The 18,330-nt window shown below is 37.4% G+C and overlaps 1 protein-coding gene across 1 annotated transcript in view; it reads right to left on the minus strand.

Annotated features, from left to right (window-relative positions):
- tmem163a (transmembrane protein 163a) overlaps window positions 1-18,330 on the minus strand; it is a 54,476-nt gene that overhangs the window by 15,073 nt on the left and 21,073 nt on the right. Inside the window, exons 3-5 of the mRNA XM_026927891.3 lie at window positions 9,109-9,152; window positions 8,558-8,649; window positions 7,726-7,822 (exon numbers count right to left, since the gene is read on the minus strand). Coding sequence (XP_026783692.1) covers window positions 7,726-7,822; window positions 8,558-8,649; window positions 9,109-9,152 — 233 coding nt within the window. The remainder of the gene's footprint in view (window positions 1-7,725; window positions 7,823-8,557; window positions 8,650-9,108; window positions 9,153-18,330) is intronic.

The following is an 18,330-nucleotide window of genomic DNA, read 5'->3' on the forward strand; positions in this document are numbered from 1 at the left end:
GTCTTCCTTTCCTGGGACGGTCCTCATGAGAGCCAGTTTCATCATAGCGTTTGATGGTTTTGGCGACTGCATTTGGGGATACATTCAAAGTTCTTGAGATTTTTCAGATTAACTGACCTTCATTTCTTAAAGTAATGATGGACTGTTTTTTCTCTTTACTTAACTGAGTGTTTCTTGCCATAATATGGATTTGTACAGTAGTTGTAGTAGCACTAATAGGGCTATTGACTCTGTACCCATCCTTCCTCTGCACAAGACAACTGATGGACTAAAGCACATTAAGAAGGCAAGAAATGTCACAAACTAACTCTTGGCAAGGCACACCTGTGAACTGAAAACCATTCCAGGTGACTACCTCATGAATCTGATGAGAGAATGCCATAAGAGTGCCAAGCTGCCATCAAAGCTAAATGTAGCTATTTTGGACAATCTAAAATATAAAACACATTCTGGGTTGTTTAACACTTTTTTGTCTACTACATAATTCCATACGTGTTCTTTTGTAGTTTGGATGCAGACAGTATTAATGTACAATGTTGAAGAGAAGGTGTGTCCAAACTTTTGACTGGTACTCTACATATATATATATATATATATATATATATATATATATATATATATATATATATATATGTATATATATATATATATATATATACTGGGGTCCGAAAGTATGAAAATGCTTCTATTTTGCATTCTTTTCTAATTTAATACAACAATTTTCATTACAAATTATATTACTGATGACAATTTGAGTGAAAAGTAGAATCTATCACATGAATTTCAGAGTTTCTAAGTTTTTGTTACGTTCCCTTTAAGCTTTAATGACTGTGCACTCGAGCTGGCATGGACTCCATAAGTTTGTGCAAAATCTTATGATCCATTTTAGTTCAAATCCATCTAAAATCTGAGTTTCGTCTGAACACATGCTTCAGTACAAGAGATTAGGCATGAGGAAAATCTGACCTTTTGTACAAAGCAGGTAATGGGGTCAATATCACACATTTGCTTACATTTAAATAGAGACCTAGAAATAGTGCAGCATGTTGAATATTAAATATTTACTTTCTTTGTTTTAAATATTTCAAAATTCTAACCTTCTCTTTATTTCCAATTTTAATTAAAAAAAAAAAAAATCCCAGATTATCAATGTAGTCTCAGACTTTTGGACCTTGTTGAATATGAACGATATGTGAAGGTTGTGAACAAAAATGTGTTACTGAATGTTACTGTTAATGATGTTTCAAAATAATACGCAGGTGTATTATATAACATGTTTTATATGTATGATATGCATCAACGTCTATTTCAGTTGATAATGTTAAAATTTCGATGGAAAATTCGATGGTAATGTTAATATTAGGTATTCTTAAGGAGCCTCACTTGTGGGTTAAGCAATGAATGTCAATGAATGATATTGTCTCTTTGGCTTCTGAATGTTTGGTTTTATTATTTGGCTGTTGCATTTGTCTCCATTTCCTTCCAGATTAGTCAGCTAGAGAGGAAATGGAGACAAATTAAAAGCTGAAAGTGCTGCTTTGATAAGTCAGTGGTTCTGCAGAGAATTTCTAGCCATACTGCAGATTTGGTGCAAGTGCCTGCTGTAAAATTGTACGATCTGCAGGTCTCATGATGTCACCATATTGTCTGCATTTTACAAACAAAGAAAGCTGCAAATTTTAAAGTAAATTACATCCTGGTATTTTTTATGGCAAGATAATATTTTGCATTTCATATAGAGTACTGTGCAAAAGTCTTAAGCACATGCAAAGAAATGCTGTAAAGCAAAGATTCAAAATAATGAAATTCAATGTTTCTGCATTAAAAAATTACTATAAAAAGCAGTAAACCATAATAAAATTTAAAAAAATATTTGATGTGACGACCCTTTTTAAAAGAACATCAGTAGTCTCAGGTACTATAAAACTATAAAACCTATGCAGTTTTATAAGGAAATTAGCTGATAAGTGTTTCTTAGCATCTTGCTGAACCAGCCACAGTTCTTCTAAAGACTTTGACAGTTGGACTTGCTTCTTATTTTGCAGCAAATCCCAGCAGCCTTCATTATGTTTTTTTGACTGAAAATGCTCTGATACGTAATATGTTGCTTTCCTTATTGACATACAAACATTTTTCAGTAAAATCAACATTTTTTTTTTAGAAAAGTAATGTATAAAAATGCATACAAATAAAAATATAAAAAGTTTTTGTACTGAATCAATAATGCAAAAGTCAAAAATATACATCCATAGCAAAATTCACAGTGAAAATAAAAAGAGTGCTTAAGACTTTTGCACAGTATTGTACGTACACTTCCCATCCCTGGGTGGAGGTGGAGTCTCCGTAGATCAGAATGGTGTTACAGTTGCAGTCAAACACTGTCTTAAATGCATGTGTTAAAATATATGTCACGAAAGAGACAATATACAAGAATCCTAACAGTATAAGTAGTAGTTTGTTTCTGATCCACATCCATCTATCTATTCTTTAGCAACCACCAATTGTTTACCATTTGGGACAGAGCCCGGCATTGCTTTCTCTTCTATTACAACTCTATTTATCTCTCACGCTGACACATACACAAGGACAGCACATTTTCTCCATCCTTCGCTTGTATACACGACACCTCTGTAAATCTACAGGCCAAAAGATGATACGGAACTTACAGTAGAGGCTGTTATCAGTGTGAATCCTCTGGTGTTGAAGAAAGACAGCATAACAAGAAGCACACAACCTTGATGTGATAAAGGCTGATCTTTGGTCAGGAGGAAAAAGAATCAGTGCATTGTGTGTGTTAACAGGTGAAAATCTCCATGGTTGACAATGATGCATCAGATTGAACTAGAGTAACACTAATTAAACACAGCTGAGTAAAGCTACTTGGTTTACCTCTACAGCACATCCATCAGAATCTGAAATCACAGTCCCTGTGGGAGGAAACCGAGCTGTTTTCCACTCTCGTCTCTCCTGGCTTGAACGAATGTGTCTACCACCCTCCCACGCAACAGCCAAGAAACCTATTCCACTCCTACATTATTAATCTGCACTAGGTTGTTCCCCAAGCCTGAGTCTTGCCTGGCAGGCTTTCATACTTGGGTTTGTGGTAAAAAGTAATTTCATCGAGCCGAACAAAGGCTTAGCTCAAACGGTCATGTCAAGACATCTTTTTTTTTTTTTGGAGGTCTCTCTATTACAAATCAGTCCCACGCTTCAGGCTCCTTCTTGGACATCTAAATGTTTCCTAAGCCAGCCATTTCCCTTTTATTAGTTTTTATATTATTTCAATACATCATCCAATTCAATTTTATTCATATAGCACTTTCAGCAATAGACAATGTCACAAAATAGCTTCACAGAAATCTGGATGTATGTAGATTTAGATCCCTATTGAACAAGCCAGAGGCGAGAGTGACAAGGAAAAACTCCCTGAGAAGAAATAGGGAAGAAACCTTGAGAGGAACCATGACTCAAAAAGGAAATCATGCTCTTCTGGGTGACACTAGATAGGGGTATTATAAACGATTACAGTATAGAGGTGTAGGGTCCCTGGAGGACTAGTGGTTAGGCCACAGCGCTCTCACCGCTATGGCCCAGGTTTGGCCATTCCCGGGCTGGATAAAATTGGGGAAGGTTGTGACAGGAAGGGCATCCAGCATAAAACCTGTGCCAAATCAAATACGTGGACCAATGGTCTGCTGTGGTGACCCCAAACAGTATACAAGTGTAGAAGAGTAAAGCCAAACAGTACTAAGTGTGTTGAAAGGATGTTCAGTATAAGTACCACCGTCTTTATGATTACAGCAGCGGTTTCCAGTTCAGATTATCCTCTGAAGCAAGGATGAGCCTTGGGAATAAATGTTTTTTGGGTAGTGAGAATATGTAGTGTATCCATGTCAGACCATCCAGAGAAGTAAAATGAAAGTGTGTCACAAGTGCAGAAGCTCCAAGCAGAAGAAGCATCAGGATGAATCAGGCATATCCAGAGGGCAAGAAGAGCCACAGCAGTAGAAGTGTGTAAGGACATCATAATCAGGTTCCTTGAGAAGACTTTGTCTGAATAAATAAATCTGCAATTTGATTAATTGTCTTGAATAGCCGTTCAGTAGATTCATTTTGACAGGTTGGTCAATATGTAATGCATTGATTCTGTCAGCCAAACGTTCAGTGTTGATTAGAGAGGCACTTTGGGCTAATCAGATGAGAAGATGTGAAGTTGTTGAGGTTGGAGCTATTCTGCAGGACTCTCAATCATGCTGAGCATCATGTGTAAATGTGATTTAATGGGAGCTTCTATGAATAAGAGGCCTGGTCAGGAATTGCTGCAATTTGCATGCAGTAAACTAAACTCTACTATAAAAAAAAGTTTAATTTGAAAAAAAAAATCATCGTTTGTGGACACCTGACCATCACACTCATATGTGCTTGTTGAACATCCCGGATTTAGTCCCCCTTTGCTGTTATAATAAGCTCCACTCTTCTGCGAAGGCTTTCCACTAGACCCCACTAGGCACTGATGTTGGTGAGGAGGTCTGGGGTTCAGTCGGTGTTCCAGTTCATCCCAAAGGTGTTCAGTGGGGTTGAGGTCAGGGCTCTGTGCAGGACACTCAAGTTCTTCCACTCCAACCTTCACACACCATGTCTTCATGGAGCTCGCTTTGTGCACAGGGGCATTGTCATGCTGGAACAGGTTTGGGCCTCTTAGTTCCAGTGAAGGGAAATTGTAATGCTACAGCATACAGAGATATTCTGTGCAATTGAATTCTTCCAACTTTGTGGCCACAGATTGGAGAAGGCTCACATATGGGTGTGATGGTCAGGTGTCCACAAACCTTTGGCCATATAGTGTATATGTACATTATGATGAATGAAAAATTGGAAAATTGGGGCACTGCTAGAGACAGTTCAATTTTCCTATTCTTTGCCAGTAAGCTATACCGGTAGAATAAATTGGATGTTGATTTTTTTTTTTGTTTTTTTCAATCAAGGCTTTGCAATTGTCCAGCCACACTACAATGAAAAAATTAAAAGGCCATAGAGATGATACAAAAGAATTTTGTATTATATATGATGGCACAGTTTGCCCATAATGCTAGCAAAATAGGATAGCTAACCACAAATGCTAGACTTCAGTAAAAACATAACTGATTTGATGTGACTAGTTTTCGTGGCTGTTTTGAGTGCTATAAGTAACACTTTGTCATAGTTGGAAAATGTTCTACCAGCTATGACCATATTAACTCTGTGCTATAGGTATAACACATGATGCTACCGCTCCAGCAGTTTTTCAAGGATGCATGCCATTATTGCCCTTGTTTCATCACCATTAATATTAGTCCTGTAATGAGATGTTTTAACACCTGTATGTAAATCTAACAAAAGAGTGAATAACTCTGTACTAAAACAAATCAATTGTCTATAAAGGTAAAACAGGATCTCTGTTATCCGGTGTGCAATGACCTAAATTTATTCATTTCAATTACATTAATTAATTAACTTTACTTTTACCTTTACAGTTTACTAAGCCGAGCATGATTGAGTGACTCTGTACATGGCCTTCATTATATTCCATTGGAGATATACTGAAATATTTTATAATCTATAATTGGTCTGTGATGACCAAATATTAGAAAATAGCATACAATGTAATAGTAATTCAAAAAAACAACACTGTCTTCTCTAGAGAACTAGAGAACTAAACCAAAATGGTGGAAACTTCATTTATCATTGTAGGATGAAACAAGGATCTTTGGGACTATGGTCTGATGAATTAATAAGGTAAAGAATTCATTTTGTATAATGAATATGGACCTGTGATATCTGCACTGCTGTAGCAAAGTCTCTCTGTCTCAAGAGCACTGCATCTCATTCTCATTACCATTTAATAGGCTGAGGAGATGAAGAGAGTGCAGAAAAAAATAATGTGTCCCATACCTCAGAAAAAAAAAAGAATGTAAAGTATTGTTGCTATATTTAGTCTGAGCCTTTAAATTATCCAAATGTGGGAGAAGAACACTCTGATGTATATTCTTGCTTGGTCTGAACAGCTTCTGGTTGCTTTCTGTCTCACATATACCATGCTGCCTATTTTTGTGACTCTTCTAACACTAACCAGAGAGTGAATTTTGAATCGGAGGCCTGGAGTTGTGCTGCATCACTAATTGGATGTCTTTAGACCATATAAAAACTGCAGCTGGTGTTGGGTTGCTAAGGCACACTGTAGAAATGCCAAACCTTCGAAGCTAGACATGAGGTCTTGTTCATCTGGTGGCAATTAGTACCACAAAATACTGGTTGCCAAGAAGAGAAATATGATGCAACACAAATAATTTACTATACAAACTTTAGCAACAAACACAATATATTTACACTAATTATACTAGTTACACTAAGATACACTAATTACAACAGGGTGACATCAAGTAAGTGGAAAGTGTTCTGTGTGAAATAATATACAGGTTATAGTATTTAAGACTAGTGGTGTTGCCAGCTAAGTGTCCATCAAGTTTATGCAGACAGTGCAAATGATAAAATTAAAATACGTCAAATATGCTACAGGTTTCTATTAAATAGCATTTTTTCTGATAAAATGCTTTACATAATAATTCACATCTGTTAAAAAAAGTTTCCATCTAGAATCTCATGTACTGTACATCGCAAGTTGCCCTGGTTTTTCCATGGCTGCTGATCTATACTGATTAATATTGGTCAGTTGTTAAGATGGTTAAATTTCATATTATTCTGTCTGAGCGAATCTCCACAGTGAACAACTCCCAAAAGTCTCAGAAATAAACAATTCGTCACATGAAAGTACAAAACACTGCTATTTTATTGTACCCTTTTAGTTTCCCATCAAATGCAGGTTCTGCTATTTTTTTTTTTTAATTCAACCACGAAAGATTGTTTAAAGATGTTTGGAGTTGAATGTGTGTAATACGGCTCTCACATAACAATTTACACTTCAGTGTGTGGATACATTTTTATTATTAATAATAATAATAATAATAATAATAATAATAATAATACATTATTGTGAACTTCCTACCTAAACATGCTTTTGACAAGTTACCAGAAGAAAGAATTGTTGATGTATGTTCTGTATGTATATATATATATATATATATATATATGTGTGTGTGTGTGTGTGTGTGTGTCTGTATATATACAAAATTTGTTTATAGATAGATATGTTGCAGAACAATGTTTGTATGTCAGTAAATAAAGTGATATACTACGTAACAGGCCACAAAAAACATAATGAAGGCTAAAAAAAGAAACAAGTGTGAGAGTGAAATTCTTCAGAAGAACTGTGGAAGATTCTCCAAGATGCTCAAAAAAACTTACTAGCTCATTTCCTTATAAAACTGCCCAAATTGTACCTGAGAATACTTATTTTTATGCACTAAATATTGACTTTGTTTAATTTATTACTGTTTACTGCGCTTTATAGGTATTTTATAGTAGTATTATTTCATTTCTTTGCATGTGCCTAAGACTTTTGCACTATATTGTATATAAATAAAGTGTTACTGATAAACGATCACCTAAATGTAACAAACTCCAGATCCTACATAATTTATGTAGCTTTTTTTCCACACACAACAGTCATTTAATATATTCCATCCTATTTAGATAGCTTCCTTAGTGTTTTTAATTATTATTCTATTTTATACAGGTTTAAAATGAAGGACATGTGAGGTGATGTAATGTGATGTGATATTCACTCACCACTTCAGGCAGGAGCTTGGTGGACAGATCATGAATGGCTTTGCCCAGGATACACATGGAGGACAGGATGAAAATGACCCCCAGTATCACACAGGCTCTAGTGATGGTGACAAAATTCATTTAAAATGACTGAATCCTAGCAGGACAATTAGACAATTAGACCATTACTAACTACTAGCCTGGTTAGCCTTAAAGCCATAAAGTATTTTCCCTTGCATTTAAAGATTTTCTTATTTTTGGATCTCCGTTACTTGGCTTTGTTCTTATTTTTCCTAAAACTACAATATAACTGCTCAAACATTTGCCTCTACGATAAAAAGCTGGATATGCTGTACACAGATCTATCAATCCTGCTCATAATAAGCAGCCCAAAAGCACATATCCTGTCTGTGACATTCAGCCACCGGGCAACAATTGTTCAGCATTCAGGATGAAGCCTGGCGTCCATTTCTTCTCCATTACGACTCCATTAATCTCTCACTCTGCCACATTCGGGAGAAAACGACATTTTCTCTGTCTTTCACTTGTATACTCGACACCTCTTAAAGTCATTACGGGCAAAAAGAACTATTTTAGCAGTAATTAGAAATGCCTGAGGAAAAAAAATCACGATATAAAGACATCATGATATAAAGATACTTAACATCTACATCCCTGTTAAATACTTTAAAGCTATTACATAAGCAACAAAGTCACTTTGATTTCAAACTTCCATCCTATCCATTTTACCCAAGTGTTACACATTTCTCAAATTTCCCTACAGCACACAGGCAGATCTGCATAAGGTTTTCCTTTATTTTACTTCTGGAATATTTCAGCTTTTTGTACTTACATGTACTCTCTGTGGGCTGAATGCACAGCAGCTGCGTTGCTGTAGCGCCAGAGCACGATGACGGATGACAGCACGTCTAATGTGGCATCAAACTGAAATTCAAATGGTCAGCCATTTGTAAAGAAGATAGGCTTTACATAGGATTTTTGACCTAGAATCTGGAGCACTTTTGAAATGGTGTGCTATATATTTCTATTTTATCAGTGACATTAACTGAAATTACTGTTATGATAACATGATCTCTAAATAGGACAACTAGCATTTTTTAAAATTTCAAAGAGTCTGAGCTTATGTCCTGATGTCACACACCACAATAATACTACCCTTTAAAAATAAAACTCTTCGACTTCCGTGACAAAAGAATTTGTCTTATTAAAATCCATTAATCAAATCAAACAGTTCCAAAAATCCTGCTTGACACAATTTACAAATGAGCAGTGCAAGCATGACACTGTTGTAATTAAAGTAAATGAGTCACAATGGCAAATTTGCATCCATCACAAGTTAAAAAATTAACTAGTTATATTAAATGCATATTAATGAGAACTTACAGCAAATCCAAAGGCTGATGCACTGTGTCGCATGAAGGACACGGCTAAAGAAGAGAGAACAAAGAGACAGTTAATAATTACCCAAAGAGTAAGTAAACACATTAGTGCTGACTATATTACATCTATTTTTAGGAACATTATCTTTGTTTTGATGAAATTGGGAATTTTTTTTTTTTTGAAGAAAGGAACTACAGATATAAAAAAAAAACTCTCTTGCACACATTGTATCTTAAAGGTATTTTATCATAAACCAATGGTGTCCAGTTTTATCCACAAAGAGCCAGTGTAGATGCAGGTTTTCATTCCAATCAAGCAGGAGCCACAGCTGATAGTCAACTGATAGCAAAGATGGACTGATTAAACAGGTGGAATCAGAATATCCCTCTCAAAGAATCATGGTGGATGGAGGCAGGTCACCCCTTTGTCAGAATAAGTTTATGAACCCCCAGAAAGATACCATCAACAGTGATGTGATGTGCCGCAATGGCCACTCATACACCTTTAATGTTGATGAGGAGTTGTTTAGCAGCTTCCATGTAAGGGTATGCAAGGTCTGTACTAAAAGTGTTTGTATTTATCAGTGTTTTCCTTGATTGTTAAGTGACAATCCTCAGTCAGTGCTTCATCCCAAAGAGCCAAATCGACAGGCACAGGAGATCTGGCAGAGAGTGCCAAAACTTTCCAGGTCTACTCAGGAAGGAACCTGCCAAGGTATCATCACAGACCCACAAGGCCTAGTTGCTGAATTCTGTGCAAGGTGGGAAGAATCAGTGGTTGAGGCGGAAAGGTATACAGTAGATAGTGGGGCCAGACATGAGGCAGTGCATCTTGTTCCAATGGGTTGTGCGGCTCTCTAAGAATAATCAAATTGGCAATGTGGTGACGTAGAATTGGTGAGAAGGTCCATCTGTGCCTTGCCAAACTTGTCCCATTGTAGATAAATCACTCTTGGTGATGGTAACCATGGGTGGGGCCACCTGAAGAGCTTCTATCCAAGGCAAAGAAAGCAGTCCTATCTTGTGTTGCCTTGATTGTTTTGATAAGTGGATGACTGTCACAACAGTGTCCAAGCAGACTTGTTAGTCTCAGAACCAGAGAAAAAAAATCCTGGGACAAGATGGACCACCCTCAATTTCAACTGATTTGTATGTTCTGATCTCACACCTTGGAGGCTTCACACCACCTGTGAGGGAGACATTTGTATTTCTTTCCAATAGGCCACCAGTCTCAAGCAGATGCACTGCATTAGGAAGAACTTGCATCACCAGGAAGCTTGAGCCTGTGCCCCTCTCACTGAGATGAGGACATATTTGTGCCTAATTTATTTCGAGTTCAGTCACAGGCTGACTTATGAAAGTTTCTTGGTTTACAGCAAGCCTAAGGAAACTACAGCTGCTGCTACCATCACCTAGCATCTACCACCTAGCATCCTCAGCAGGGTCCAGTACAGCACATAATGCCCAGGCTGAGTCCAATTAGCGAATGCAATAATGTCCATCACATGTTGGGGTGACAGGATTCCTAGCATTCTCAGTAAAACTAACTTCATGACGATTAACTCTTTTGGCGTCTTTTCAGTGTTAATGAGCTCTAGTTCATCATGAGATTTAGTTTCGTAATGTGAGCAAGGAGGTCAAATAGAACTGTCAACTGTGTCCTCTGGTTTAGTGATGGTGGTCTTTCCATATTTTGTATCAGATCTCCAAGTCTTCACAAAGCATGATTACAAAAAATAAACCAAGCAACCTGAGACAAATATAATGTAAAACGCAATCAATCAATCAATCAATCAATCAATAAGCCAAGCCTTTTATTTAATGGTATTTGACATGTTGCTTATGTTGTCAGTGTTTCCTGGTCTTGTCTTTTACTGACACAGTTCATTAGTCACACTTCTTACTTCTTTGTGTATTTAAACCCTTAGTGTTTGCAGGGTGAAGTATTGTATGCATGAATGGCATCAAGATACAAATGCCTAGCAACTTGGGTTTAGTTTCTCCCTTGTAAGGTCTTTTGTAATGATTTTTATCTCCCTGGGTTTTAACCCCACCTTCGGATTCTAACTATGATTGCTGATTATTGTTCCACTAATAATCATGTTTCGAGTGGAAATGGCCCATTAGAGTCACTCAATCAGTGGACAGAGAATAAGACATCAAGTAATGTCAAAATCTAAAAAGCAATAGACCAGTCCCCCTGTGAGAAGCATAGTGGGAAACCTGGTGATAGTGAACCAGTTAGCATGTCGTTCACCAAACAAAGTTCTTCACCAAAACAAGGTCCATTATATTAGTGGAAGTGGAAAGATGCAGTCAGATGCAGAATGATAGCAATACTTTATGGTGCCTGGCTAAAAATGCTAGTTTACTGGCACAAGCAAACTACATAGAAAAGTGGAAAGGGAAACTCTCAGTAATTGTGCTGGGAAGTATGTGTACAATATTAATTGTTTCAAAGGAATCAGTGCAGGCAAATAGCACAGTAATTATGCCCATAAAAGGGCAAATCAAGCAAGCAGACCATCAATTGCTCCTGTTTCTTTTTCCACCAGTTTTTCTATTTAACATGGCTTACTATAGACATAACTGTCTCCTTCTGAGTGCCTTGTTTGTTTCCCGTCTTCTCTTGTGAGGAGAGAAGCTTCATGTTCTATTGATCTGTAAATTTTAAATCCACAGCCAGAGCACGATGAGTCATAGCAACACACCTGCCAGGCATCTCATGCAGCCCCAGAGCAGCTCCATCCTTTCTGCATTGTCCAAAACCTGACTGATGGTATAACGTGTGACCTTGACTGGCTCTTAAATCCCCTGGAATACAAATGAGCCTCTGAATGTATCTGAAGAAGAGTCTTTTATCTAGGCAGTAGATGCATGGACAAAGCTGGTGCATGCATAAGTCCGATGGTGTTCTTTTAGCCATGGCTCATTACAAAACAGTGCTTCTTCAGATGAATGAGGATGTCCATAGCTAGAGAATCAATGAAAAAGACATCCAGTCTTTCAGTCAGTTTATATGTGGGTGGCTTTCCAATATAGATTTTTGAGTGTTGGTTCGGAGATCCCTTCACAACATCAGCTACATGTACAGCAAAGCTGATGTAAGAATCTTAAAATCTCTTGACATGTTCAGAAATATTTGCTATTGCACTAAAAAAAAGAAGCTTGTGTGAACAGCTTTTGGGACACAGAGCTCTGGACAGCTAAAAGAATATTTTTATTTTTATTTTTTATTTTAAATTCTCCCTTTGCAAGTAAATAGTGAGATGAAACACCTAGAGTAATCACCTAGAGTAGCAAGAAAACACTGAAGAAAGCTTTGTCAGCTTCTTTAACTCTAATAACACATTCATTTGCTCAAAATGTCAGTTTTATTAGGTTCCATGTACTGACTTCCTCATATCTAATTTGGGTAGGTTTCATTTCCTTCACATATTCATCACAAATTTGTTTCACAACCAATAATGGTGCCTCTGTTGTGTTTAAGCATTCCTTTATTTGCTGCACTTATTCAGGCACCTTTATTGCATATCATATTTCATTTTTTTCTCTTTTCATGATACAGGTAAAGACCTTTAAATTTAGGAAGAATTTTGAAAGCCTGGAAAGTAAAAAAGGCAAAAAAAAAAAAAAAAAAACCTGGAAACATACCAGTCAGCTAAAGTAATTTAGGTTACTTGTGTAGATTGGTGTTTTAATATACAGTATAATGCTATCCTCTAATAAGATGAGATAAGATAGAACTTTATTCATCCTGAGGGAAATTCTTGTGCCAGAGGTTGCTCAAACAGATATATCACAACAATGTAGGAATGAAGGACAATATAGTAATAAAAAATAACCACAGTACGTAAAAGAATAGCAACGAAAGTGAGATACTTTAGTAAAAAATAAGTGGAGAAGTAGAAAGGTAGAGTGAAAAGTAGAAAGTGACATTACACACAATATTGCACTTTATATTGCACATGATATTGCAAATTCAAATGGTAGAATAGCAGAAAAATGATAATGCCAACAGTATTGCACATTATTATTCACAGATGTACTGTCAGTGATATTGAAAAGTAATAAATAATAACAATAATGATATTGCACATTAATGGCATTGCATAATAATAGTAGCTAATAGTACCTAAGCGAATAGTTTTCAAGCTAATAGTTTTTGGTCTTATACCGGTATGGGATTGTGCTGTTTACTGTATATGGTGAGAGTGAGATAGTTTTGCTTGAGTATTATGTCATAGCAGCTCCTGACATACGCATATAGTTCATACTCATGCGTTGTTCAAATATTAAGATTATTTGTTCAAATATCAGATTTAGTGAATGTAATGTTCAGTAATGTGCCTGTGCCTGTAATATATTATGTATAATTCAACTTTGTATTTTTTTATAGGGGGTCATTGTGTAATTCGTACTTTGCTGTTACTTAAGACTTAGGGTCTGTCCAAAATTCTGCACAATGCAAAACTTAAAAACAATGAAAAGCAGAAGAGGAAGAACTTTATAGAAAATTTGTATTTGTAACATTTGCATTTGTAGAACAACACTCTCAACTCCCAAGGACGCTTTACAAAGAAGAAAATAAATCCAGTTTTAGTTGTACAGCATTTTTAACAGAAGACATTGTAGCAAAGGTTTTAGAAATTCAAATGCAAATCTAAATCCCTAATGAGCACGCCAAATACGACAGTAGCAGGAAAAACTCCCAAAGACGTCATAAGAGAGAAACCTTGAGAGGAACCAGACTGAAAGGAGACCCAGAGTCTTACAGTGGATACACTGGATAATGGGATTTTGATCATTAAAGTAGATCTTTTTGTATCTACTTTGTATTTTCATTAATATTTAGATCTTTGTATAGCTTGGTGGGGAACAAATGTCCTCACAAGGATAGGAATATCTGACAGTTTTGACCTTGCAGGGACATTTAGCTGGTCTTCATGAGGAAAAAACATGGGGCTCCAGCTTTTATTTTAAAAACTTTCCTTTTGTTTACTGAGATTAAGGTTGCGGTTAGATTTAGGTGTAGACATAGCATTTAGGTAGCTGCATTAATAATTATGCCAATAGAAGGTCCTCACAAGGACAGTAAAACAATCGTGTGTGTGTGAGTGTGTGTGTGTGTGTGTATGCTGAGAGAACTCCATCTGTGTGAAGACTGCTAATGACCACAGTTCAAGTCGCCCACGAGTGCAAGCCTCAGTCTCGGTGTCAGCAGAGGGCTGGGATGAGAGGAGTTTCTATTACAACATGGTGTGTGAAATGAATTTCAATTGAATCCTTAGGCTTCACTGACTTGTGTAGATTTTTGAGCATAAATCACAGATAACCTTGATAAAGATGATTTCATTTTCTTGGGGTGAGAAACTGCCTAGGGCTAATGTGTCATATTTATTGGGTAAGAGTCTGCCATTTATTTAGTGATGGGGGAAATCCCTTTAAAAATCACCAAATCATCAGTCACCCTATCCCTTAAAAGTTTTCTGGTACCTGAAGCATTGATTCATGTTGTCTATTGTGTGTGCACACTGGTAAGTTGACCAAAAATAGGTTATCTCGAAACCAACTGTCCAGCCAGATTGCACAGATAATATGTATGCTTCTTAATGATTTGGTTGGACTCCGTAAATAAATGCATGAAGTTTCATTGACTATTTGAGAAAAAGCCTCTCCCTCTCCAGATCAGTAAAATTACCAGCTTTAGCAATTCACTTTCCAAATCCTTGTCACATTAAGACTCCCCACCGAACCTCAGCCAGACAAATCTGCATCTGCAGCAAGCGGCAAGTGAAAGAGTGAGCACTCTCGCACTGTCATCTTTAATAATTCAGGACCTACAGTGCTGGGTCATTCTGACTGAGTGCTTCTTCCCCTGTAGGATACAGTTCTCTGCTTCCTCTCCATCCGTCTGTGTCTCCCCATGCAGCTCCAGTTGTGTTTGAGGAGAAGTGACACTACAGTGTGATTTCCATTATTTTGCACGCTGCAAATGTCCTAATGAACAAAATAATGCCCAAAATACACTATATGGCCAAAAGTTTGTGGACACATGACCATCACACCCATATGTGCTTGTTGAACATCACATTCCACATTTATTCCCACTTTTCTGTTATTGTAAGCTCCACTCTTCTGGGAAGGATTTCCACCAGATGTTGGAGCGTGGCTGTGGGGATTTGTGTTCATTCAGCTACAAGAGCATTAGTGAGATCAGACATTAATGTTGGTGAGGAGGTCTGGGGTTCAGTCGGTGTTCCAGTTCATCCCAAAGGTGTTCAGTGGGGTTGAGGTCAGGGCTCTGTGCAGGACACTCCAGTTCTTCCACTCCAACCTTCACACACCATGTCTTCATGGAGCTCGCTTTGTGCACAGGGGCATGTGGAACAGGTTTGAGCCTCTTAGTTCCAGTGAAGGGAAACTGTAATGCTACAGCATACAGAGACATTCTATATAATTGTGTGCTTCAAACTTTGTGGTAACAGTTTAAGGAAGACCCACACACATATGGGTGTGATGGTCAGGTGTTCACAAACCTTTGGTTATATAGTGTATGTCTTTGCTTTAACCGATTTGGAAAAGTGGCAGAATATTCAGAAAAAAGTAAGTTGGCACAAATAGTTGCATTCAGAATCACATGTTGATGAGCAGATGAAAAATGTTTCTGGTTATTTTGTGTTTAATGAAAGACCAAATATTCTCTGTAGGGTACAAATCTAGACTCTGACCTGGGCAAAGCATGAGTCTGATGGACTTTCTGGTAGTCTTTGCAGTGTGGGCAAAGGACCATTGTCTTGTTGAACAATACCATCTGATCATTCCTCTTTAGAAAACAACTTTTCAATTAGGGGACGCAAGTTTGTCTGCAATATTCTCCTGTATTCCAAAACATTACTCGACTTTTCACAGTGAAGCAGCTCACCCGTACCAGCAGCTAAAAAGGCTCCCCACACCATGACACCTCTTCCTCCATTCTTAACTGTAAAAGAGATGCATTCACTATTGTATTTCTCAGCAGATCTTCGAAGACACCTCTCTGGAGCATCATCATGCAAATCAAATCATGATTCATCACTCCACACAACTCTGCTGAACCACTCTGAATCAAACTTTCTATATTCTGCCAAAAACTTCATTCTGTCTTCGATGGTTTTCCGAGAAAGCACTGGCTTTTTAACACACTTTCTAGACACAAAACCTGCATTAGATTACCATTAGATCCATTTTGGACTTGGTCAGGAGTGTATATACTGACACACACACACACACACACACATACACACACACACACACACACATATATATATATATATATATATATATATATATATATATATATATATATGTATATATATAGGTATATGTATGAATATGCCAAGTCTAAAAGAGAAACATTTAATTGGGTGATATGAAATTATAATCAAAATTCATGAAACAGCTTCAAGAAGCACTGCAACACAAATAAGTTCTTTACAAAATCAGTGAACAACAGCTTCTAAATAAAATTTTCGTTGTTGTTGCTTAGTCCATAAGCCAATACTTATCTTGCGTCACTGTCAGTACTTGTGTGGCAATAAGATTGTAAAATAACCTTAAGACACATTCCAAATGGCCATTACTTTGACCCCTTAAAGAAGGGACCCTTCAGTCCTCACTATAGGGCCTTTCACACCGCGGGAACCTTTTCATAGTACCTGAACAAATTGTGGAACTACCCACTTTTTGGCGTTTTCGCACCTCCAGAACTGGGTGTGATTTTAGTACCGGACTGCCTTTTTCGAGAACCAAATTAGCTCCTACTCCAGAGCAGGGTCTAACCAGCACAACTGGTACTATCCATGACGTAAGTAGACGTTGATTGGCCAAACGCGTACGAAAACGCCCTATCAGCCTCAATGAAATGTAGCACTGCCAGTTGTCATTGTAGATTCTTAGTCCTCCTTTCCGTTCTTTCAATCGCTTTATGTATACGTCAACATTCCATGTCCATTATTGTGAAACCCGCGAGACACAACAAAAACACAGCTCCGATCACAGCATCCTCCATCCTCCGGTTGTTTACGTCATTCTTCTTTGTTTCTGTTGTTGAACACCGCGCACAAATGACATCGCTGTGGACCGGCTTACGTCACTTCCTAGTGTCGGTGCGAATGCAACCCTTTAAACGGTACTGGGAAATAGTTCACCCAAAATCGCCCAGTACTTTAGTACTGTAAATTTAGTTCTGGAACTAAAGCGGTGCGAAAGGCCCTTATGAAGTCTGGAGCTCATCAGAAGGATTAGGGCTCAGGCATGGACCACAGTTTGTGTCCAAAAAGCACACTTCTGTACTAAGTAGTATGAAAAAAAATGCATGAAATGGCTATGGAACCCTGAGAAAGCAGGTTAATTCAGACACTATGTAGATGTGTGAATAGCCCAGGACTGTTTAACTTTGCTTCGGATATCACTTAAAAGCTGAAAGAACATATGCCTTATGGAAAGTGCGAAACAGCATTTAGAAGAATTCTGCTTCAGTTGTATTTTCTGAGGCATGGAGGTCAAGAGTACATGTCCTGCAGCCAAAGAGGACATGCTATTGGATTTTAGGCAGCACTTTCTCGTCTCACGCTACCTTCCAAGGGCAATCATTCTTTATTAGGAACAGGCTGAAACAGGGTTATCAGTGTTTGGATTCATAAAGTGTTAGATGAAACAAACAAAATTAGGGGACATAATTAATATTAAGAGAAAGAGCTTCTATATTGATGAGAAATTTCATAATTTCTCAGGGTCTGCAGGTATTTTGTTCAACAATTTGTAGCAGATATCCTCTAACAGTTTTATAGTAATATTTGACTAGGAAGCAAACAGAAACAGGATCCACCTGCAGTTGTAGTCTATCTCCAAAGTTGGCAGAAAATGATATCCCTCTGGCTTTGTGATTATAGTAGTTTCCTAGTTGAGTGTTTTATGTTACACAGTCTTCCTGGTTTGTTTCTCCACCACAAAAATAAAAAAAAGAATCCACTGAAGAAAGAAGAACAACAGATGCAGAAAAAAAAAACGATCTTACGACCCACTTTGCTGAGCGATACCCAATTTCTTCAAAGGTTGGAAAAGAGGTTCTGGCTCAAAAAGTGTCCCAAATGCAAGTCGTTGATAGAAGCGTTCTCACTCATGAGAAAATGTAAAATGTGATTTGAGACAGTGTACGCTGATACTGCACCACAAATAAAAGTCA

This window comes from Pangasianodon hypophthalmus, chromosome 5, assembly GCF_027358585.1.
Source record: "Pangasianodon hypophthalmus isolate fPanHyp1 chromosome 5, fPanHyp1.pri, whole genome shotgun sequence".
NCBI lineage: Eukaryota > Metazoa > Chordata > Actinopteri > Siluriformes > Pangasiidae > Pangasianodon > Pangasianodon hypophthalmus.